This window comes from Diceros bicornis, chromosome 6 (genome assembly GCF_020826845.1).
Source record: "Diceros bicornis minor isolate mBicDic1 chromosome 6, mDicBic1.mat.cur, whole genome shotgun sequence".
NCBI classification, from domain to species: domain Eukaryota; kingdom Metazoa; phylum Chordata; class Mammalia; order Perissodactyla; family Rhinocerotidae; genus Diceros; species Diceros bicornis.
Window position 1 is genome coordinate 78650331 of NC_080745.1, and position 26416 is coordinate 78676746.

General features: G+C 33.7%; 1 protein-coding gene across 3 annotated transcripts in view; it reads left to right on the plus strand.

The window, feature by feature from the left end:
- Nucleotides 1–26416, plus strand: part of ATRNL1 (attractin like 1) — a 739265-nt gene that overhangs the window by 269761 nt on the left and 443088 nt on the right. For all 3 annotated transcript variants that reach the window (XM_058544074.1, XM_058544075.1, XM_058544076.1), the window contains 2 exons: nt 12768–12846; nt 14753–14910. In XM_058544074.1, coding sequence (XP_058400057.1) covers nt 12768–12846; nt 14753–14910 — 237 coding nt within the window. The remainder of the gene's footprint in view (nt 1–12767; nt 12847–14752; nt 14911–26416) is intronic.

A 26416-nucleotide genomic window follows, 5' to 3' on the forward strand; every position in this document is an offset into this window, starting at 1 on the left:
CAACATCTCTCCAATTCCCCCCACCCCTTAGCCCCTGGTAAACACCATTCTACTCTCTGTTTTTAGGAGTTTGGCTCCTTTAGATTCCACATATAAATAATATCATACGGTATTTGTCTTTGTCTGACTTACCTGACTTAGCATAATGGAATGTTAGCTTCTTTAAGCAACTTACTGCATCAGTGCCATAATTTTACAAGTTTATGAAGTTTAAATGTATGAAAGATTAATTGTGAATTTGAAAACCAAACCATCAATTCAGGAAAAGACTCTAAGTTTGTTTAGAAATGAAACACATATACTGCTGCTATCCGTCTGAGACTTTATAACGTTAAAAAGTCCAGGAAATGGAAATATCAACCATATAGTTTACTTGGATGGATTTTAGTTCTTTTGAAACTGAAAATAACTCTTTCAAAATGAAAATGTTCTGTGAAATATTTGAATTATTCTTTTTTGTTTATTGTTTTTAGAATATTTAACATGAGATCTACTCTCAAGTTTTTAAGAGTACAATACAGTATTGTAACTATTGGTACGATGTCGTGCAGCAATCTCTAGAACTTATTCCTCTTGCGTAACTGAAACTTTATATCCCTTGAACAGCAACTCATTTCCCCTCCCTCTAGCCCCTGGCAACCATCATTCTATTCTCTGCTTCTCTGAGTTTGACTATTTTAGATACCTCATATAAATAGAATCCTGCAGTATTTGTCTTTCTGTGACTGGCTTATTTCACCTCCAGGTGTTCTGTGTTGTCACATATGGCAGGATTTTCTTTGTTAAGGCTGAATAATATTCCATTGCATGTATACCACGTTTTCTTTTTTTTTAATTGAAGTATGATTGACATATTACATTATAGTAGTTTCAGCTGTACAACATAATAATTTCATATTTGTATATATTGTGAAACAGTCACCACAAAATATCTAGTTAATGTCCATCACCATACATAGTTACAAAATTTTTTTCTTGTGATGAGATCTTTTAAGATTTATTCTCATAGCAACTTTCAAATGTACAATACAGTGTTATTAACTAGAGTTACCAAGCTGTAAATTACATCCTCATGACTTATTTATTTTATAGCTGGAAGTTTGTACTTTTTAACCCCCTTCACCCGTATCACCTATGCACCCCACACCTCTGGCAGCCACTGGTATCCATGACTTCAGATTTTTGTTGGTTTGTTTTAGATTCCACATGTAAGTGAGATCATACAGTGTTTGCCTTTCTCTTTTATACTTATTTCACTTAACATAATGCCCTCAAGGTCCATCCATGTTGTTGCAAATAGCAAGATTTTTTCTTTTTTATGGTTGAATACTATTCCATTGTACCCCTATACCACAATTTCTTTATCCATTCATCCACTGATGGACAGTTAAGTTGCTTTCATATCTTGGCTATTGTAAATAATGCTGCAGTGAACATGGGAGTGCATCTATCTTTTCAAGTTAGTGTTTTTGTTTTCTTCAGGTAAATACCCAAAAGTGGAATTGCTGGATCGTAAGGTAGTTCTGTTTTTAATTTTTTGAGGACAGTCCATATGGTTTTTCATAGTGGCTGCACTAATTTACGTTCCTACCAACAGGGCACAGGGGTTCCCTTTTCTCTCACACTTATTATTTCTTGTCTTTTTGATAATAGCCGTTCTAACAGGTGTGAGGTGATATCTCATTGTGGTTTTGATTTGCATCTCCTTGATGATAGTGATGTTGAGAATCTTTTCATGTACCTGTTGGCCATCTGTATGTCTTCATTGGAAAAATGTCTGTACACATCCTCTGCCCATTTTTAAATTGGATTTCTTTTCTTTTTTTTTTTTTTTTGCTATTAAGTTGTATGCATTCTTTACATATTTTGGATATTAATCTCTTATGAGATATATGATTTGCAAATATTTTCTCCCATTCAGTAGGTTGCTTTTTCATTTTGTTGATGGTTTCCTTTGCTGTGCAGAAGCTTTGTGGTTTGATATAGTCCCACTTGTTTATTTTTGCTTTTGTTGCCTTTGCTTTTGGTGTCAAATCCAAAAAATCATCACCAAGACCTATGTCAAGGAGCTTACACATTTTATTAATCCGTTCATCCACTGATGGATATTTAGGGTGATTTCTTATCTTGGTTATTGTGAATAATGCTGCAATGAACATGGGACTACAGCTGTCTCTTCAAGATCGTGATTTTAATTCTTTTGGATATTTACTTAAAAGTAGGATTAGTTGATAATATGGTAGTTCTATTTTTAATTTTTATTTTTTGGTGAGGAAGATTGGCCCTGAGCTAACATCTGTTGCCAATCTTCCTCTTTTTGCTTGAGGAAGATTGACACTGAACTAACATCTGTGCCAATCTTCCTCTATTTTGTATGTGGGATGCCACCATGGCATGGCTTGATGAGCAGTGTATAGATCTGTGCCCGGGATCTGAACCTGTGAACCCTGGGCTGCTGAAGCAGAGTGCATGAACCTCACTATTACAACACCAGGCCAGCCCCTATTTTTAATTTTTTGAGGAACTTATGTACTGTTTTCCATAGCAGTTGCACCATTTTACATTCCCATCAATAGTGTACAAGGGTTCCAATTTCTCCGTCTCCTCTCCAACACTTGTTATCTATTGTTTTTTTTGGATAATAGTCATCCTAACAGATGTGAGGTGATATCTCATGGATTTAATTTGAATTTTCCTGATTATTAGTGATGTTGAGCATCTTTTCATGTACCTCTTAGCCATTTGTATGTCTTTGGAGAAATGCCTATTTAAGTCCTTTTCTCATTTTTTAATTTGGTTATTTATTTTTGTTTTGTTTTGCTTCTTTGCTATTGAGTTATAGGGGTTCCTTATATATTTTATATATTAACTCCTCATCAGCTATAAGGTTTGCAAATATTTTCTCCAATTCCATAGATTGCCTTTTGATTTTGTTGGTTGTTTCCTATGCTGTGCAGAAGCTTTTTAGATTGATATAGTCCCAATTGCCTATATTTGCTTTTGTTGCCTATGCTTTTAGTGTCATATCCAGGAAATCCTTGCCAAGACAAATGTCACGAAGGTATTTCCCTATATTTTATTCTAGGAGTTTTATAGTTTCAGGTTTAATATTTAAGTCTTTAGTCTACTTTGAATTGTTTTTTGGGTGTGGTGTAAGATAAGGCCTATAGACTGAATGTGTGTCCCCCCAGATTCATGTGTTAAATCCTAAAGCTCAATGTGATGGTATTTAGAGGTGAGGGCCCTTGGGAGATGATTAGGTCCTGAGGGTGGAGCCCTTGTAAGTGGGATTGGTGCCCGCATAAAAGAGGCCCCAGAGACCTCCCTCAGTCCCTTCCACTATGTGAAGACACAGCTAAGAGAGACTTGTCTATGAACCAGGAAGCAGGCCTCATCAGACACCAAATTTTCCGGCACCTTTATCTTGGAATACCCAGCCTCCAGATGTGGAAAAATAAATTTCTGTTGTTTAGAATCCACCCAGTCAATGGTATTTTTGTTATAGCACCCCTAATAGACTAAAACAATAGGGGTCCAATTTCATTCTTTTCATGTGGATATTCACTTTTCCCAGCACCATTTGTTGAAAAGACTGTCCTTTCCCCATTTTTTATTCTTGGCACCCTCATCAAAGATTAGTTGACCATATATGTGTGGGTTTATTTTTGGGCTCTCTATTTATTACATTGGTCTATATGTCAGTTTCTATGTTAGTGCCATATGTTTTAATTACTATAGCTGTATAATATATTTTGAAATAAGAAAGTGTGATGCCTCCAGCTTCGTTCTTCTTTTTCAAGATTGTTTTGGCTTTTTGGGATCTTTTGTGGTTCCATCTGAATTTTAAGATAGTTTTTTTTTTAATTTCTGTAAAAAATATCACTGGTATTTTGATGGGATACCATTGAATTTGTATATTGCTTTTAAACAATATTTAGTTTAAACATTTAAACAGTATTTAAACAATTTGTTTAAACACTTAAACAATGTTAAGTTTTCCAATCTGTGAACACAGGATGTCTTCCCATTATTTGTGTCTTCTTTAATTTCTCTCCTCAGTGTTTTGTAATTTTCAGTGTACAGATCTTTCACCTCCTTGGCTAAGTTTATTGCTAAGTAATTTATTCTTTTTGATGCTATTGTAAACAGAATTGTTTTCTCAATTTCCTTTTTGCATGGTTCATTGTTAGTGTATAGAAACAAACCTGATCTTTTATGTTGATTTTGTATCCTGAAACTTTACTGAATTTGTTTATTAGTTCTAACAATTCTTTTTTGGTGGAGTCTTTAGGTTTTTCAACATATAAAATTATGTCATCTGCAAATAGAGATTATTTTACTTCTTTCTTACAGATTTGGATTCATTTTATTTATTTCTCTTACTAATTGCTTTGGCTGCGACTTCCAATATTTTGTTCAATAGAAGTGCTGAGAGTTGGCATCCTTGTCTTATTCCTGACCACAGAGGAAAAGCTTTCAATTTTTCTACATTGATTATGATATTCATTGTGGGCTTATCATATGTGGCTCTTATTATGTTGAGGTACATTCCTTCTGTACCTAATTTGTTGAGAGTTTTTATCATGAAAGGATGATGAATTTTGTCAAATACTTTTTCTGCATCTGTTGAAATGATTATGATTTTTATCCTTCATTCTGTTAATGTGATGTATCACATTAATTGATTTGTGTATGTTGAACCATCTTTTCATCTCAGGCATAAATCCCACTTTCTCATGGTGAATGATCCTTTTAATGTGCTGTTGAATTCAATTTGCTGAATTTTGTTGAGGATTTTTGCTTCTATGTTCACAGGGTTATTGGCCTATAGTTTCCTTTTTCATGTATTGTCTTTGTCTGGCTTTGCTGACCTCATAAAATGAGTTTGGAAGTATTCCCTCCTTTTCAGTTTTTTGCAAGAGTTTGAGAAAGATTGGCATTAATTCTTTAAATGTTTGGTAGAATTCACCAGTGAAGTTATCTATTCCTGAGCTTTTCTTTGTTGGGAAGTTTTTAATTACTAAACCTCAATCCATGTTATTGGTCTGTTCATATTTTCTATTTCTTCATGATTCAGTCTTGGTAGGTTGTATGTTTCTAGGAATTTATCAGTTTTTGGTAGGTTATCCAATACCAGTTTGTTGGCATGTTATTGTTGATAGTACTCTCTTATGATTCTTTTTATTTCTGTAGCATCCACTGTAATGTCTCCACTTTAATTTCTGATGTTACTTTTTTGAGTCTTCTCTCTTTTCTTCTTAGTTAGTCTTGCTAAAGGTTTTGTCAATTTTGATTATTTTTCAAAAAACCAACTCTTAGTTTGTTGATTTTTTTCTATTGTTTTTCTACTCTCTATTTCATTTATCTCTGCACTAATCTTCAATATTTACTTCTTTCTCATAACTTTGGACATAGTTTGTTCTTTTTTTTAGTTCTTTGAGGTCTAAAGTGAGGTTGTTTTCTTGAGATCTGTCTTTATTTTTAATGTAGATGTTTGCCACTATAAATTCTCTCTGAACTGCTTTTGCTGTATCCCATAAGTTTGAGTATGTTGTTTTTTCATTTTAATTTGTCTCAATATATTTTCTAATTTTCCTTTTGATTTCCTTTTTAACTTATTAGTTTAGAAGTATGTTGTTTAATATCTACATATTTGTGACCTTCAATTTTCTTCCTGCTACTGATTTCTTGTTTCATTCTGTTGTGGTCAGAAAAGATAATTGATATGTTTTCCATCTTCTTATATTTGTTAAGTCTCGTTTTATGACCTAACATGTGATATATGCTGGAGGCTGTTCCAGGTGCACATGAACAGAGTGTGTATTCTGCTGCTCTTAGGTGGAATGTTGTGTATATATCTGTTAGGTCCATTTGTTCTGTAGTGTTGTTCAAGTTCACTTTTTTCATGTGGGTTTCCTCTTTGAATGTTCTATCCATTGTTGAAAGTAGGGTGAAGTCTCTTACTATTTTCTATTCTGTCTATTTTTCCCTTCAGTTGTATCAGTGTTTGTTTTATATATTTAGGTGCTCTCAAAGTGGGTGCATATATATTTATAATTGTTATATCTTCTTTATGAGTTGATCCTTTCATCATTATATAATGTTCTTATTTGTCTCATGTTAAAGTTTTTGACTTAAAGTCTATTTTGTCTCATATAAGTGTAGCTACCCCTTCTCTTTTTTGTTTACCATTTGCGTGGAATATCTTTTTCCATCCCTTCACTTTTAGTCTATGTGTGTCCTTAAATCTAAAGTGGCTCTCTTTTAGACAGCATATTGTTGGGTATTCCTTTTTAACCTGGTCATCCACTCTGTGTCTTTTGATTGGGAACTTTAATCCACTTATGTTTAAAGTAATTATTAATAGGGAAGGACTTACCATTGCCATTTTGTTAATTGTTGTTGTCTGTCTTATTGTTCTTTTGTTCCCTTTTCCTCTCTTGCTGTCTTCCTTTGTGTTTCCTTTTTCTGTCCTCCTTTATCATGAGGCTTACATACAACATTTTATAGTTATAACAGTTTATTTTTAAGCTGATAACAACTTAACTTCAATCACATACAAAAACTCCATACTTTTACTCCCCCCTCCCATTTTGTTATTGATGTCACAAAAATTTAACATTTCTTATAAGGCAGGTCTGATGGTGATGGCCTCCCTCAGCTTCTGTTTGTCTGGGAAAGTCTTTATCTCTCCATTTTGTTAGGACAGTCTTACTGGGTATAGTATTCTTGGTTGGCAGATTTTTTCTTTCAAAACGTTGAATGTGTCATCCCAACCTTTTCTGGCCTGCAAAATTTCTGCTGAGAAATCCGCTGATAGCCTTTTGGAGCTCCCCTGTATGTATTAAGTCACTTTTCTCTTGTTGCTTTCAAAATTCTCTCTGTCTTTGACTTTTAGCAATTTGATTATAACGTGTCTTGGTATAGATGTCATTGTATTGATTATCTTTTTAATCCTTTCAGCTTCCTTAATCTAGATGTTCGTTCCTCTCCTCAGATTTGGGACATTTTTGGCCATTATTTCCTTAAATAAGATTTCCACTCCTTTCTCTCTCTCTCTTCTCCTTCTGGGACTTCATAATGCATATATTAGTTTTCTTTTTGCTGTCCCATAAGTTGATTAGGCTTTCTTCAGTCTTTTTCATTCTTTTTGTTGTTGTTGCTTCCCTGGGTAATTTCAAACGATTTGCCTTTGATTTGCTGATTTTTTTCACCTGCTTGGTCAAGTCTGTTCAAGTTCTGTATTGAAATTTTCAGTGAAGTTATTGTATTCTTCTGCTCCAGAATTTCTGTTTGGCTCTTTTTTATGGTTCTATCTCTGTTGATATTTTCTTTTTGTTCATGTATCATTTTCTTGTTTTCATTTAGTTATCTTTCTGTGGTCTCGTATTACTCCCCTTTAGCTTCTTTAATACAATTGTGTGGAATTCTTTGCCAGGCAATTCTAGAGCTCCTTTTCTTTAGGGTCAGTTACTGGGGATTTATTTTGTTCTTTTGGCTGTGTCATATTTCCCTGATCCTTCATTTTCCATGTAGCTTTGCTCTGGTGTTTGTGCATTTGAAGAAACAGCTATTTCTCTCAGTCTTTAGGGATTGGCTTCAACAGGGAAAGCCCTTCACCAATCAGCCCAGCTAGAGATACTGGGAGCATCTCAAACCTTTTCTGTGGATCATCATGCTTCATTCCTCTTCCTTCCTCCTGGGGGAGAAGTCTCAGGGTTGTGCACTTTCTTTCAATCTCACAGAGCTATTCTGGCCATAGTAAACTGCCCACCCCTTTCCCCTAGTCTAGTGAACTGAAAGGCCAGGATGTTGGAGGCACATTCCATTCCTCTCCCTCCTCAGGGAGAAGTTTCAGGGTTGTGTGCATTTTCTCAATCTCACAAAGCCATGCTGTCCATGGTGAGATGCCTACTCTTTTCTGTTTGGACAGTGCACAGAAAATCCAGGATGTTGAATAAACACCCCACTCCTCTCCCTCCCTCCTGGGGGAGAAGTCTCAGAGTTGTGTATCTTCTCCCAATCTCACTGAGTCGTGCCAGCTGCAGGAAGCCACCCACTTATTTTCTTTGTTCTTAGCTGCTCTCAGATGTACACACTATGCTTAATCTCTCAGTGCTTTGGGTGAGGCAAGACAGAAACAGGTCCTTTGGGCAGGGCCATGAAAGGCCAAAGATGTTGCATGTATGCTACACCCTTCTCTTTCTCCTGGGTGAGAAGTCATAAGTTATGGTGATCTCTCTGATGCTGAGCTGTGCTGGCCTGGAGAAGGGGCTGATGTGGGTAAAGTGAAATTGCTCTTCCTACTCATTATAATGTGGCTATTATTGGCGTTGTATTAATCTTTCATACTGCAACTTCTTAACTGGATTTTAGTTCTCTTAAAAAGGTATTTTTGTCCATATATAGTTCTCAAATCTGTGTTTTTGTGGGGGATGAGGGCTGGAACTTTCTATTTTGCCATCTTGCTGATGTCACTCTCTCTCTATTCCTGTAATCTTGTTATATATTAATCCATCTTATTAAATACAATCATGTTTTAATACTTTTTGAAATAGGTGAAACCTCAAAATATCTCCTGATATTTGCTAGCTTCTTTCCTCTAAAGTATTTTATTGGACTTGCCAACAAATAATATAATTTCTTATATTCCTTTCCAGTAAAATAGGATCCCTCTTTCCCCAAAATAGAACAGTTCTTTTTATGTTACTCCTTATTCTTAAAGATGTTTTCTTTCAAGTATAATCCTTTCTTCCTTGATGCTGTGTGCTTTTATAAAGACATATTAATAATATGTCAGAAACTATATCATTGTTACAAGAAAGTTTTTATAAATGCATTATAATCACCATTGACTTGTTTATTTATTTTATTTTTTTGTGAGGAAGATCAGCCCTGAGCTAACATCCATGCTAATCCTCCTCTTTTTGCTGAGGAAGACCAGCTCTGAGCTAACATCTATTGCCAATCCTCCTCCTTTTTTTCCCCCCCTGCCAAAGCCCTAGTAGATAGTTGTATGTCATAGTTGCACATCCTTCTAATTGCTGTATGTGGGATGCAGCCTCAGCATGGCTGGAGAAGCGGTGCGTCGGTGCGCACCCGGGATCCGAACCTGGGCGGCCAGTAGCGGAGCGTGTGCACTTAACCGCTAAGCCACGGGGCCGGCCCCTGACTTCTTTTTTTATTGTGGTAAAATATACATAAAATAAAATTTATTATTTTAACTATTTTTCAGTGTACACTTTGGTGGCATTAAGTGCATTTGCAGTGTTGTGCAACCATCACCACTATCTATAGCCAAATTTTTAATCATTCCAAACAGAATCCCTGTATCCATTAAGCAATAACTCCCTATTCCTCCCCTTCTCCCAGCCCCTGGTAACCTTTATTCTACTTTCTGTCTCTATGAGTTTGTGTATGTTAGGTACCTCATATGTGTAATCACACAATATTTGTCTTCTTGTGTCTAGCTTGTTTCACTTAGCCTAATGTTTCCAAGTTTATCCATGTTGTAGCATGCATCAGAATTTCATTCTTTACTGTTGGCTTCTTGAATATTTAATAGTAATTCCAGAATTGTGGAGTTCTTTGAGGATATAAAAAATTTGATATAAGTGGGATATCTGACTCAAAATGTAGATGTGAATAATATTCCTTCCCAGTATTATCCATAATGTCATACACATAGGTCCAGATTAGCCATAATTCTAGTTTACTTCCATCTCGAGTATCCTCTCCTTTTTCAATTTCCAGAAATCCTTGAGTGCTACCAAATGTCACAGCTTTGAGTTTTACTTTCTACTGTCTTGTCCAGTTGAAGCCAAGAGCTCAGGTACATGTTCTTTGAAACTGAAGGAAACTAAACTATCATGAGAGGTGCCACTAAGAATGCTTATAACATCATTATATATAATTTACAATTATATAAATGTAATTTATTACTAAAGAGATATTCCACTTGGAAAAATTTCTGAAATTAATATGAATTATTGATCAGGGCTTCCTACTTATCCTACAAAAAAATAATAAAAAATTGGTACCTTAATTATTTATGCATTTCCTACATTTTGACAACAGGTTTAATTCTAATGCACTATGAATTACTTCTAGCCAGTGCTTTCATGTGAACAATTTCTGGAGTAGTTTCCTGTATAACATGATCACGCTGAACTTATCCACATCTAACCAACAATGTTCTAAATGACTAGTTTTGTCATTTACTGTGGTAATCACAGTTTCACTTCTTTCAGTCTAGCTTTTTTTCTTTGGCCTTAAATGCATTTTATAAGGCTTTAGTGATAGTACCATATATTTTAGTAATGCCTAAACTTGGAATTGATAGAAGATGAACTAAAAATTCAAGAAGGGTTTTATAGTTTTCTATATCAATTGGAAATTTTGTGTGACCTTTTTACCAACAATAGCAATTATTCTCATATTCCCCCCCCAAAATAAGGTATACACAATTATGAAGATGTGACTTCAAGATAAAAATAGTGATTTAAGCTTTCTTAGAGGTAGTTTCTATCATGTTTTTCATAAAAAAGCAACTGTTTTTGAACTACTTCATTAATAATAAAAAATCAACCCCTTCTCAGATGTCGGCAAGCATGCCTTCTTTCTGAGTCCCCTGGTGAAGATGAAGAGGAAGAAGGAGAAGAAAAAGAAGACATCCTGTGTCCTCAGACCTAATAATATCAACAACACAACCATTATCAGTACCGTGGGTTCACAAGAAATTCTTTAGGGAGATCATCGTATCCCCATTTTAGAGATAAGGAATCTGATTTTCGGGAAGGATGAGTAGCTTTCCCTAAATCAATCAGCACATATATTAAAGAGCTAAGGTTTGAACCCCAGGTCATGTGACTCAATAATGCATACTCTTCATTAATTCATTTTATTGCCTCATGAATGTGATTTAATGAATATGAAGCAACAATTGGTTTTTAGGTCTGGTTAGTTCATTATGATGACATATATCAGTATTTGTTATCAGAAATGTTTCTTCTTTTCATATCTGGGTTTTCCTTAATGCAACATTATATATATGTTGAAATAGATGTTGCTTACCACACCTGAACAACATAGTCTACTGAATAGACCTATCTGCATGCTGACATAAAAGCATTTTGCATTTATTATTAGAGTCGTTAGTAGTGGCATTATCACGGTTCAGTGTCAGCTGTTTTCACTCATATCTTAAAAGAAGTAGGAATGTCTCAAGAAGTTGGATAGTTTTGTAGTACACATTATGGAGGGTCTCTTAACAGCTTATCAACAGAACTCAATAAGTTAACTTCCTCCTTAGGTTCATGGCCATTTATGAGTATGACTCTGCTGGATAATGCAGTATCTTTCTGAAAAACTGTATATATTTAAACTCCCAGAATTTATTTTTCTTTGATTACTTCCAATTCTCGGGTGATATCTCTGCAATATTAATGAGCAATATACCCTGAAAAATCTGTATGACAATCGTTCAACCTTTTTATAACATTTTATCTTGCATGCTCTTTCAAGATGACCATTCTTCTTGAATCTTTATTTGCTTCCTGGAAAATGTGAAGAGAATGTCTTGAGATGATTATGGAGCATTGTTAATAGTTCTCCATAGAGGCCCAGCTGTCTCTCTATCTATGGCAGTCATTAAGAGTAGATGTTATTTGGAAGTAAAAAAATTGGATCTTAGTGTATCGTTTGAATGGGATGACTATCACACATCATCCAGCAACCTTTGCCTTTTATGGTGCTCCTTCTGTCTACTCTTATCCATCAGGGAAGGGCCGTGTCCTTCAGTCAGTTTCCCTCTAAGATTGTTATGTCAGATATGAGGAGCTTAATTGCCTACAGGTTTATTTTCTCACAGAACCACTCAGATATTGAAGATGTATTTCCCATTGGCTTACCTGTTTCATCTTATTTAGAACAAAAGAGTAATACTAAAAAATTATTTTTTGTCTTTTTAGTAGCCAGGTCTCAGTGATACAGGTTTTTCTACAAGCCTTTGCATATTTAAAATATAGCACAACACACTCAATAGCTGAAGCTAAACTTATTCAATATGACTATCATTCTTTGCCTTTCTGTAGGACTAAATAGTTGTAATCATACATATTTTCTGTTCCTCATCTCTTGGCGTAAGATAATAGTAAATAACATCTAAAGAAATTTCTTAGGCATTTGTTTCCTTGAAATTAAGTGGAAAAGGTTTGTACTCTACTAATGAATGGCAAGAAACAGGTTGACGTAAAATTCTTCAATGTTTCTCTGTACAGATGTTTAAATGATGTGATCTCTTCCTTTTCCCCAAGTAGGTTCATTACTTTTACCTGAAAGTTTTAGTTTACATATTTTAAGTTTTTTTCACTAGAAAATGTGTGTATAATAATACAATATGCACCTAACAAGAAGTCTTTTAACGAAACTATCTTATAATGCTGTTAAATTACTTTGGACTAACCCAAACCTGTATCTTTTAAATATTAACTACGGGTAAAGCAAAGAGAATCAAAATACAAATATTGAATTACAGCAGCCTTTGGCTTACATACAGAAGGCCAAATTATAGATGAGACCTTAAAATCTATCTTTGAATTTGTCACCTATTTTTTTTATTATAAAAGTGTAATGGGCATCTACACTTAGTTGAATAGTGACATAATGTATAGAGTTTGAGAAATATAGCAGGGACATAATTAAAACATTAAATATATCTATCTAGTATAATTTTATTTTTTTAATCTTAATATTTTCTTTCTTTGTAGTCAAACAAAAATTTGGATATTTCGATTAATGCATCAAACAACTTTAATCTCAACATTACATGGTCGGTTGGTTCAACAGGTAAGAGAATTTTGCTGTCACGTGTCTTTCACATCTGTTACTATATAGAAGATATTCTAATTTAAATAGTTGAAATAGAAAAATATTATATACCATAATCATTGTACTGGTTCCAGTAAAAATAGTAAGTAGCGTTATTAATAAAGCTTCATTTTTGCTGAGGGAGGGTTACTTAATATATCTTCCATAATAAGATTTATAAATTGAAATTGTTTACTTTTAAAAAAATCTAAGAAGTACAAATCTGTATGTTGGATGATTAAAAAGCATGCTCACTTTTTTTGTATTTACATCTTAGGAAATTGATTTCTATTTTCTACGTCAAAGATGTGCTGTTGTGTAAAAGTGCTGGAAACTTGTTTTTGAAAAAATATATGAATTCTTAGAAATCTATGTTTGATTTCTGAAAATTAAGTCATTATGCTATTTTAATATGTAGAATCATGGAAACATATAATTCCAGAGTACAAGGTCTTTGCAATTGCAGAACCTGTATTACATGTGTAAAAAATGAGAAGTTCAGGTAAATATATGGATATTTTGTTACAATAGTGTCAAACATGTAGTAAAATCTTGGCACTGTGAGTTTCATTAATTAAGAATTCATGATAACCTGTACTGTCAATTTGAAATTTACTTCTGCACAATAAACTGACTCCACAAGAGTTTTCAAATTTGTCAACAACAATATATAAAACCTCTGTAATCACTTTAGAACCGTGATTTTAGTATGCAAGACATCTTGTAACTTTCAGATTCTTAGAACCAAATCTCAGAAATTTTGATTCGTCAGGTTGGGAGATGGGGTCAGGAAATATGCATTTATAAAAAGCATCCAAGGGGCCAGCTCGGTGGCGCAAGTGGTTAAGTGCGCGTGCTCCACTTTGGCGGCCTGGGGTTCGCAAGTTTGGATCCTGGGCATGCACCCATGCACCGCTTGGCAAGCCATGCTGTGGTGACGTCCCATATGAAGTGGAGGAAGATGGGCACGAATGTTAGCTCAGGGCCAATCTTCCTCAGCAAAAAAAGGGGAGGATTGGCAACAGATGTTAGCTCAGGGGCGACCTTCCTCACAAAAAAAAAAAAAAAAAAAGTGAGGAAAAAAAAAAGCATCCAAGGTAATTTTGGAAGGTGATCAGTTAGAAATTAATTCAGTTGCTCAGTATACTAATTCTAATTATTTTGATTGTTTGTTAAGGTGGAGGACTTCATAAGATTGTTGGACATTCTTTGTTCTATTTGGTTAATTTCAGTAAATATTTATTGAGTACCCGATATCTATTTAACTAATTGAACATTTAGCTCATATTTTAAATTATAGCCTCCTCCCAATGTATTCAAAGTAGTCATGGTTCAATTTGTAGTAAGACAAAGAAATAGATTTTCTCCATTTTTTAATTGGATTGAGACATATGAAATATGTTGATTTGTTTTGAAAGGCTCTGTGAAGTAGTAAGTAGAAAGAACTCAGTTTCTGGAGCCATATATACTTGAGTTCTAAAATTCCAAAGAGGAGTTTACTGTTCAGTAGCTATAAAGTTGAGGCAAGTGCTTTAATCTTTCTGAAGCTCAGGTTTCAATTTGAAAAATATATATGGAATACCCCTGGGATAGAGTTGTTTTTAGAAAAGAATATAAAGTCTCTAAGCCGGTGCCTAGTACATAGCACTTAATCTGTGGTGTCATTGTTAAAAATAATTTTTCTACTAAATCTATTTCCATTATATTTATGGCAAATCTTATTTTCTTTCTTCCTTATCGTTCTAAATGGAAACATGAGTTTATTTTGATAATTATGTTCTTATGAGTACAGTTATAAAAATTAAGTATGACATATTTTTAAGTTCATAAAGATCCCTTATTTCCTATTATAAATTATTTAAATTTGTTATTATTTATGTTTTAGCTGGAACAATATCTGGGGAGGAGACTCCTATAGTTTCCAAGACTAACATAAAGGAATACAGAGATAGTTTTTCCTATGAAAAATTTAACTTTAGAAGCAATCCTAACATTACATTCTATGTGTACGTCAGCAACTTTTCCTGGCCTATTAAAATACAGGTAAGTGTTAATAGTATTTAATCTAATGACCACTGAGTATTTTCATTACAAAAAAATGCTGGTCTTTTTCAGAGATGTTATAGGTAGATTTCTATGTTTTGAACAATATGAAAACATGTATTAACCCTTGATAAAAAGGGTGCATGAATGTCTGTGATGATGAGTGTCTCCATAAAAACTGTTCATACAAATAATATGGAATCAACCAAAGAATATACTAATTTTTCAATGAAATTATGTTCTTAAAAAAATGCATCAAAACTTGAAATAACTACATTGTTTGGGTTTTGTGATTAATTGTATAATTAACTTGAGGGTTAAGTAGATACTCTTTTCTTATAACTCCACTTGTAATAATTTGCTGTGCTTAGTGATCTCACTTTTGCTTTATTATATACTGAACATAATTTAAACTTTCATTAAAACTAACAGTTCTTTAAGACCCACCACCTCTCACCATTGATTTCTTTATCTGTTCATATGGTGTAGGTTTCATTTTTATTGTGTTTAGTGAAAGGCTGCTAAAGCCTACAGATTTGTTGTTAGGAAATATTTAGAATGTTCTTTCTATCTTAAAATAGTCAAGTTTTGTGTTCTTAATTTATGCTTTTATAAAAGAAAAGCCTATATGCTGTAATGTTGGTATTTGTTCATTTATTCATTCTTTTGACTGATTGTTTGATTAGATTGAATTCAGATTAGTTTATTGAATAGCTCATACATGCCAAGCCCTGTGCTAGGCCATTATGTTTTAAAATATTTTAAAAATTTACAGATCATTCCTTCCCTTTTTATATTAATGAATGGCAGCTTGTGATCTGTGCTTAGAGATATTGGCATGTTTTATTTATATTAATTTCTATATGATTTGTGGGAGGACTGAGTAATTTTTAAAAATCATATGTTTACTGGAAAAATTCTTTCTTCTTGTTTACAAGATTGATATAACATCTAAATTAAGGAAATTATTTAACTGTTCAAGAAATATTAGTACAAATTACTACTCAGTAAACAACAATGGAAATTAATTTGATAAATTTATTTCTTCATTGTATAATGATTGATTTAGATGCTAATACAGTCAGAAAATGCCAGAAATATTTCCATATAGTTTTTAAAAGTTTACACATAGATGGGGCCAGCCTGGTGGCGTAGTGGTTAAGTTCAGCGCACTCTGCTTTGGCGGCCCGGGTTCGAGAGTTTGGATCCTAGGTGTGGACCTACACCACTCATCAAGTTATGCTGTAGCGGCATCTCACATACAAAATAGTGATTGAACGTGACAAAAGGACTCATGTAGAGCTTATCAAATAATAATTAAAATTGATATAATTGTTACATTGTTAATTGTTTCATGCCCTTTATTTCTTGGTTATCTAATTATATTTTATTTTTAAGCAAATTACATAGTTACTTTAGAGTGTTCATGAATATCTAATGGTTAGAAATTAACTTTCTAAATTGGATTATCTTTTGAAAACATACTAGTAATATGTTCTAGGAGCCAAACCAGAATTTGTGTAATAAACTTGAAATAGTCCACTCTCCCAAAATAATAAAATGTGCAAAATAACTGTGATGGTCAAGATAGGTAGAGCCTAAATCCTACTGTTTCATTAAAATCATTACATTAGTCCTGAGGAATATGTTATATTAAGGCATATGAGTATGTATGTTTTTTTTATAGGACTATAATAAACTTTCAATTATTAAACATAAAATAGTAAAATTATTTTAATTGAGATTTATTTGCTAATAGAATTGAATTACATTGATTGATTTTTGAATGTTTAATCAACCTTGCTGTAAGGGGTAAGTGAATGAGGGATATTAGTCTGTAGTTTTCTATTCTTATAATCTTGGGTGTCTTTGTATCATGGTACTGCTGGCCTTATAAAATGAATTGGGAAGGAGTGAACTCCTTCCTCTGTAATTTTTTGAAAGAATTTGTGTAGAATTGATATTATTTCTCTCTTAAATGTGTAATAGGATTCAACATGAAAAGTGTTTGGACTTGGGATTTTTTTGTGTGTGTGGGAAGGTTTTAACTACAAATTTAATTTCTTTAATAGATTTAGATCTTTTCTGGTTACTTCTTTCTTCTGGAGTGAGCTCTGTCAGTCTGTGTCTCTTAGTTGTGTCTTTCCCATTTCGTCTAATTTGTAAAATTTATTGGAAAAAGATTGTTAATAGTATTCACATATTATCCAGTGATGTCATCTCTCTCATTCTTGATATTGGTAATTTGTTTCTCCTCTCTTTTTTTCTTTTCTTGATCAGTCTGGCTAGAGAGTTATCAATTTCATTGATTTTTCTTAAAGATATAGATGGTTTCCTTATTTTCTCTATTTTTACTATTTCATTAATTTCTTCTCTAATTATTCCCTTTCCTTTGCTTACTTTGACATCAGTTTGCTCTTCTTGTTCTGGTTTCTTAAGGTGAATGCTTTCTAATTTTCTTTTTGATTTCGTGCTTGATTAATGCGGTGTTTAGAAGTGGGATATTTCGTTTCCAACTGTTTGGAGAATCTCTAGAAATGTTTCTCTCACTTATCTCTAATTTAATTCTAGTGTGGTCACAGAACATATTTTGAATGATTTGAATTCTTTTAAATTTATTGAAATTTATTTTATAGCCCAGAGTGTTTGGCAGAATAATGGCTCCACAAAAGTGACCATGTCCCGTCCTAATCCCTGGTACCTGTGGATATATTATCTTATATGGAAAAGAAGGACTTTGAATGTGTGATTAAGGTTAGGACCTTAAAATGATTATCCTGGAAACCTAGGGTGGACCCAGGCCAATTACATGAGTCCTTAAAATAACCTCTGCTAGCTGAGGTGAAGATCAGGATGCCTACAGAAGAATGGTCAGAGAGAAGCAACACTGCTTGCTTTGAATATGGGAGAAGGAGGCCACCAGCCAAGGAATATGGTGTCTAGAGGCTGGTAAAGTCAAGGAAACAGATTCTTCTCTAGAGCACCCCCCCAAAACAAAAACAAAAACACAAAAACGCAGACCAGCCAAGACCTTGATTTTAGTCCAGTGAAACCTCTATCAGACTTCTGACGTAGAACTGTGAGATAGTAAATATGTGTTGTTTTAAGCCGCTGAGTTTGTGGTAATTGGTTACCACAGCAATAGAAAGTGAATAAACTTAGCGTCTTAGTCCATTTGGGCTGCTATAACAAAATACCCCACTGACTGAGTAGCTTAAAACAACAGAAATTTGTTGCTTACAGTTCTGGAGGTTGGGAAGACCAAGATCAAGGCACCAGCATGGTCAGGTTTTGATGGTAGCTCTCTTCCTGGTTCATAAGCAGGCACCTTCTTGCTGTGTCCTCACATGGTGAAGAGGATAGGGAGCTCTGTGGGAGCTCTTTGATAGGAGCATTAATCCCATTCATGAAGGATCCACCTTCATGACCTAAGTGTCTTCCAAAGGCCCTGCCTACTAATACCATCACCTTTAGGAGTTAAAGTTTTAACATATGAATTTGGGGTGCACATAGACGTTCAGACCATAGCCCCCATGATATGATCTATTTTACTAAATTTTCCTTGGACAGTTGCATAAAAGGTGCATTCTGCTGTTGTTGGGTGGAGTGTTCTCAAATGTCAATTACGTCAAGTTATGTTGATAGTTTTTTCAAGTCTTCTAATGTCCTCGGTGATATTCTATCAGTTTGAGAAATGAATGTTGAAATCTGTGACTGTAATTGTGGATTAGTTTATTTATTCTTGTAGTTCTATCAGTTTTTACTTCATGTATTTTGAAGCTCTCTTACTTAGATGCATAAATGTTTAGAGTTTTTATGTCTTCTTGATGAATTGATGACTTGACCTTTTTATTATTAGGAAATTACTTTCTATATTCCTGGTAATATTCTTTACTCTAAAATTTATTTTGCCAGATATTAACATAGCCACTCCAGCAATAAGCCACTCCAGCTTTCTTTAGATTATTGCTAGAATGCTATATCATTTTTCATCCTTTTACTTGAACCTATTTGTGCTTTTACATTTAAAGTGGGTTTCTTTTAGGCAGCATATAGTTGAGTCTTTCTTTTTTATCCAGTATTAAACCATGTGCATGTGATGTACATATATTTATATTTTTTGGTTTAAATCTAACATCTTGCTATTTGTTTTCTATTTTATTTCATTTTTTTGTTTCTTCTTTCCTCTTTTTCTGCCTTCTTTTTGAATTGAGCATTTTTTTATGATTTCATTTTATCCTCTTTGCTGGCCTGTTAGCTACAACTCTGTGTTGTGTTATTTTGGTGGTTATTTCATAGTTTGTTATATACATCTTACACTTTTCATTGTCAACCTTCAAGTAATATTACATCACCCATTTTTTGTATATTAACCTTAAAAAAGTATACTTTCATTTCCTTCCTCCCGGCCTATGTGCCATTGTTGGATATATTTTACTGCTTCATATTATAGAATCCATACCACACTGTTACTATTTTTAATATAGTCAATTATAGTTAAATATTTTAAAAGTAAGAAATCATTTTCTATTTTACCTACATATTTACTCTTTCCAGTATTCATCATTTCTTTTTCCTTTTTGTGGATCCAGATTTCTATCTAGTATCATTTTCCTGCTGCCTAAAGGATGTCCTTTAATACTTTAGTGCAGATCTGCTGGCAATGAATTATATCAGCCTGTATTTCTGAAGAAGTCTTTATTTCACTTTTTTGTTGTTAAAGTATTCTAATTGTAGCTTTTTTCTTTCATTATTTTAAGGATATTGCTCTACTGTCTTTTGGTTTGCGTTGTTTCTAGTGAGATTTCTACTTTTAACCTTATTGTTCCCTTGCATTTAAAATTTTTCTCTTTATCACTGGTTTTGGCCAATTTGATTTTGATGTGCTTAAGTGTGGTTTTCTTGATGTTTGTTTTGCATGGTTTTTACTGAGCTTCAAAAATTCATAAAATTGCAGTTTTCACCAAATTTGGAAAACTTTCAGCCATTATTTCTCAAATTTTTTTCCCACTTCTCTCTTCTCTTTTAGGAATTCCAATTGTGTGTATATTAAACTGCTTGAAATTGTTCCTTAGCTCACTAATGCTCTGTTCCTATTTTTTATTCATTCTTTTTTTTTTCTTTCTGTGTTTCATTTTGGATATTTTTTCTTCCTGTATCTTCAAGTCTCTTCATCTTTATTTCTATAATGTCCAATCTGATGTTAATCCCATACGGTGTATTTTTCATCTCAGACATTATATTTTTTATCTCTAGAATTTTGATAAGATTTTTTAGAAAATATCTTCCATGTCTCCACTTAACATGCTCCATCTTTTTACTGCCTTCTTGAACATACGGAATACAATTATAACTCTTTTAAAGTTCTTGTCTACAAATTCTATCTTTTGTGTCAGTTCTGAGTTTCTTTCTGTTGTTTTATTTTGCTCCTCCTTATGGGTCATATTTTGATTGGACATTTGAATTTTACCTTTTTGGGTGCTAGATCAATTTTATCAATTTGGGTAAATAAGTTTTAGCTTTGTTCTGGGATGGAGTTAATTTACTTGCAAAAAACTTGATCTTTTCAAGGCTTATTTTTGTGCTTTGTTAGGCAGAGACAAAGCGTCATTTAGTCTAGGGTGAATCTTTCCTCTCCTGAGGCACTGCCCTTCTGGGTACCCTACTCTGTGACACATGGATTACAAGCTTTTCCACTCTGAATGGTTCCATGAACCATTCCCAACTCTGAGTTTTGAGGGTTTTTCTCTCTGCTCCTTTCAAATGATTCTTTCCTCAGCCCTGGATAGTTTCCTCACTGGTGGTAGCATTCACGTGAAGACTCAGGGGGACCCTCAGCAAATCTCTGGAACACTCTCGGCAGTACATTGTCCCATGCAGTACACTGTCCTATAAACTCTACCCACCACCTACCTGTCTCTTCTCCAGTACACTGTCCCATTAACTCGAGCCACCTTGGCTTCTCCTGATTCCCAGCTTCATCTCCTCTACTCAGGAAAATTTCTGGGATGCACGTGTGTTCACTCTCCTTTTGATGCAGCCTCAAAACCATGATAATCTGTGGCATTTTTAAGCACACCTCATTTTTTCTCCACTCAGGGATCATTGCCCTGCATTGCTTGATATCCAGTGTCTAAAAACCAGTGTTTCATATTTTACTAGTTGTTTTGGAAAGAGGATAAATCTATTCCCTGTTACTTCATTTTGGGAGGAAGTAGAAATCCTACATATAATTTTGAGTCTAGGTAGTAAATAGAATAAATATGGTAGCCATAAGTTTGTTCACTAAATGAGAGGACTGTTACTAGATATGTGGTTTTATGTTTATTTTTGTAAATTGTTTTATTTGGTGGCTTGGATCTGAGCTTCCAAGTACTTTTTGGATAAATGGTAGGCTGTAGGCCTATGTCTATGTATTTTAGATTTCATAAGCACATACTATTGCAGATTCCAACAAGCTGCAAGTTATGAGAAAGTTTACAATCCATAGATGAAATTGTTCATAAATATTTGCAAATGACATTCTATGGAAGCAGTTATTTTGAAAAGTGGCTGAAGTAAAAAAGTACAAAAACCTAATTTCTATTGAAAAATATCCATGAGACCATGAGATACCAAGAATGCTCTGTCCAAAAATAAATATCATTGTTTTCTTTTCACAAAATTTTGTCAGTGATGTTTCTAACAAGCAAAAATAAAAAATTTCTGATAAAAATTAACATTTAACTTTTGTAATCATTTTTATGTAATTTATTTTAATATTTGCTTCAGTCGAGTTGCTACACAGGGAGAGAACTTTGTGACTATAGCTGAAAGAAAGTGCTTCAGGTTACTTTAGCCTTTCTGTTTATAATTTAATTCTTTTTTTTCTTATATGCTATAGCATAAAAGATATATGAAGAGTCTAATATTTAATTATATGTTGTTTGCATAACAAAATATCTTTGTATCATATCCTCTTTATAAGCCAAGCATGTCACATAGATTTTGCTTCAATTAATATCAATAGTATTTTCATACTTTTATGTGATAGTTATTTTTTCCATCACAATTCTTTTGAGCACTTTTAGTTGTAATGTTTCCATATGTATTTGAACAGATTCAACAGATCAATTTAAAACGTGAATAAGGAGAAGTCTTTACTGATATGTAAGAAAGTAAAAAAGTGTTTCATTTGGCTTAATCCAGCTTGGGTCTAGTCCTGTTATTAGCGGGATGAAATTTACTAGCATGATAATAGAACTCTGTCAATTTCTACAAATAATGAACAAAATAAAAAGGCATAGTAATGATTGTTATTTACTCAAGATCTTCTGTATTTCGTTAGTCAGAGGCTAATATAAAGTAGTGCATCTTACAGAAATGGCAGATATTGAAGATTTATGTGAATTTTTGGCTACATTTTCAAGCAGATGTTTATTGTCAATCACATACAAGACACTTTGCTATGGGGATAAAATAATATACAAAGTAGTCTCTGTCCTCATGTAGCTCATAAAATATATTAGTATGCGTTCTTTCTGTTGTAGATAAAGAAATCCAAGTTTAAAGCTTTAAAGTAAAACAAGAGACATCATAGGCTTAGAAAACAGGGCATTCCTCCAGGAAGAAATGTCTTTGGAAACTTCAAGAACTCAATATCCCTTTCTCTGACCGTCTTACCTAAAACTGCATCCCTTGACATTCTTTATTCTGTGCTATATAAGTAATTATTGAATTGACTTATGTGATCATTCCTTCTCTATCTCTAGGTTGTGTTTCACAATGTATGTTGACCATATTCTATTCTACTTACGTTGTTGGGTTTATAGCATCCTAATTTAGTCATCTCAGAGAGAAAAGAGAAAAGACTCTTTCTTAGAGTCTTTATATAGAGAGAGAGAGAGTCTCAGGGACATGTTTTGGTTTGGTTTAGGTCATAAAATTTTCTCCGAGCCATTCACTTTGGCTGATGTGGATGTAAATAGTATTTATGAGTTGGAGAATCTAGATTATGTATCCACTTCTGTGACTGTTACAGAGCTGATATTGATTCAGGAAAGCTTCTTGGAGAGAGTTATATTGAAGCAAGATTTTGAAGGATGAATAGGAGTTCAGCAAAAGGACATAATGCATGAGAGGGAATTCTAGACAAGACAGATGGCTTTTCAAGGTTATGATTAAAGAATTTTCATCAGGAAGCAAATAGATTTTTTAATGGCTGGAAAACAGGTTGTATGATAGAAAAGTGATGGTGTAGGATGATAGGAGTGGAGGAAAATGGAGAGGAAATGTGGCTGGAAAGTTTCCTTGGAACCAGATGATAAAGTATTTGCAGAGTTAATCATCAAATGTGCATTTTAGAAAATTTTGACAATCATCTGGCTGAAGGGTTGGACTGGAGAGAATTTTTCTGAAAATTAAATCTAAGTTGTGTTTATATTTTAAAGTTGACATTTAAAAAAGACATTTAAAAAAGGAATTTTGTATATTCTGAATTAATATAAATATTCATTTATGTTGCTGATTCTTTTTTCTTCAAGTTCAAATCTACTGTTGAGCCCTGCTAGTGAAATTTTCATTTAGGTTATTTTATTTTTAACTTCAGAACCTCCATTTGATTCTTCTTTGTAATTTCTATCTCTTTATTGATAGTCTCTATTTCATGAAACATTTTTATCACACCTTTCTTTACTTCTTTCAGCATGGTACTCTTAGTTATTTGGACATATTTATAATAGCCTCTTTGAAGTCTTTGTTAAAGCCAATATCTGAGCCCTCTCACAGGCAGTTTCTGTTTTTTATTCTGTGCATGGGTTACACTTTTCTATTTCTTCGCCTCTTGTATTTTTTTGTGCCGAAAACTCTCCTTTTAGGTTATATGTATTGTAGCATCTTTGGATACTGATTTTCCTTTGTTGTTTGCTTGTTTATTTGACTTGGCTAGATTATTTTAGTGAAATCTATTTACTCTGCAATGTGAAGCCTGTGACATTATTCCTCAGAGGCCAGCCTTGGGCCTGAGCACAGTCACCATGGGATAACAGTGGTTTTAACATTGCTCTCTTTGAGTGTCTCTCACTCCCTAATCTCTTTCTTAAGCTGTTTGCTGCATTTGGTATCACAACCAGCTGTTAATCTGCACTAATTTGGCACTGATCGCTCTATTGTGTTCAACAGTATCCCAGGGCATAAATTGCTCCACAGTTCTGATCCGATTAAATTTAGGCAGGGGTAGCTTTGGAGCCAGTTGTTGATATTTTTTCCCAGCCCTGGTGGATTCATGTTATCTCTTTTTCCCTGGTTCCCTCTGATGAACTAGCTGGACTATATTTTAATGTGTTGCTCTTAATTAAGAAAAGCTGAAAAAGAAAGAAAACTCTTCAGCAAGTTAGGAATGGAGGGGAATTACCTTAACTTGATCAAGAGAACATTTTAAAAGTATATTTTTATATACTGACAATTGTTGGGGGAGGAAGAGTGTCCTCTACTCACTCTGGGTCCTTCCTGGCTGGGCTACAAATTAAATTGAAATGAGACTGAATAGCAGGAGAAAATCAAACAAAGTTTAATAACATGTGTACATGGGAGAAACCAGGGAAACTGAGTTTCTCAACAAATGGCGGAGGTTTTTCACCTTAAATAGATTTAGATAAAGACAAACGAGGATATTGAGGGTGGGGAGAGAGACAGGAGGGAGACAGAAATAACAGTAATCAAGAGTATGCAGATTTAATTCCTCTCCCTCAGTACTCATAAGAGTTTCTAGAGATAAGGTCATCTCCCTTCTTCCCAGTACAGAGAGGGAGATACCTTTACAAATGGAGATTTCCCTTATAAAAGTAAATGTTTGGTAAACAGAACTTTGAAAAGAATGGGTTTAGCAAGAACCCTTCCAGTCCGACACTTTTAGGCATAAGTTTGGGGGAAGGTTAAAGTTTCTTTCAGAAAAAATAATCAAGGTAAAGAAATATATTTTGAGATAGATATATTTTGATTTCCCACACAATGAACATGTAGAAATTGAAATTAAAAACACGATATTACTTATAATTGCTCCAAAGATAATGAAATACTTAAGTATACATTTAACAAAACATATACAGGATCTGCCTGCTGAAAATTACAGAATGGTGATGAAAGATATCAAAGAATACCTAAGCAAATGGAGAGACATACTGTATTCATGGATTGGAAGACTCATCATAATAACTACACCAATTCTTCCCAAATTACTCCATAGGTGTAATGCAATTCCTATCAAAATCCCAGGAAGATATTTTGTAGATATAGGCGAGCTTATTCTAAAATTTGTATGGAAAGGTATAGGCCCTAGAATAGCTAATACAATATTGACGAAGAAAAATAAAATGGAAGGAAATACTCTTTCTTACATTGTCCTACTATAAGGCTATAATAATCAAGGCAGTATAGGGTTGGTGGAAGAATAAACACATAGTTGAATGGAACAGAATAGAGAATCCAGAATAGACCCACAAAAATATGTTCTACTTATTTTTTACAAGGAGGCAAAAGTATCTCAATGAGAAGGATAGTCTTTTCAACAGATGATACTGGAGAAATTGGACGTACATGGCAAAAATGAACCTGGGCCTCAAACTCACACCTTGTACAAAAATCAATTCTAAATGAATCATAGACTAAAATGTAAACTTAAAACTATAAAAATTCTTGAGAAATGGGAGACAATCTTTATAGGATATAAGACTGAGTTAAGAGTTCTTGGACTTCACACCAAAAGCCTGATTCATAAAAGGAAAAATTGATTAATTGGAGCTTATCAACATTGAAAACTTGCCTTGCAAAGGTCCACATCAAAAGGATGAAAAGTATAAGCTATAGACTAGGAGAAAATATTTACAAATCACATTTCCAAGAAAAGACTAGTATGCAGAATATATGAAGAACTCTCAATACTCAGCATTAAAGAAGCCAAACATGCCAATTAGAAAATGGACAAAGACATGAACCGATGATATAAAAATGCCAAATAAGCACATTAAAAGAGGTTCAACATCATTAGCTGTCAGGGAAATGCAAATTAAAACCACAACAAAATACCACTACACACTTACCAGAATGGCTAAAATAAAAAAATCACGACAATGCCACATGTAGTCAAGAATATGGAGAAAGTGGATCTCTCATATATTGCTTATGGCAATGTAAAGTGGTATAGCTACTCAGGAAAATAATTAATCAGTTTCTTATAAAACTAAACATGCAATTGCCCTCCTATAGCCATTGCACTCTTGGTCATTTATCCCAGAGAAATGAAAACTTACGTTTACACACTTCTACACAAATGTTCATAGCACCTTTATTTGTAATAGTCAAAAACTGCAGTCATCCCATATGTTTTTCAGCAGCAGAATAAACAAACTATAGTACATATATACCATGGAATACTACACAGCAATAAAAAGAACAAACTATTGATTCCTATAATGCTTTGGGTGAATCTCTCAAAAATTATGCTGAGTGAAAACAAGCCAGTCTCAGTAGG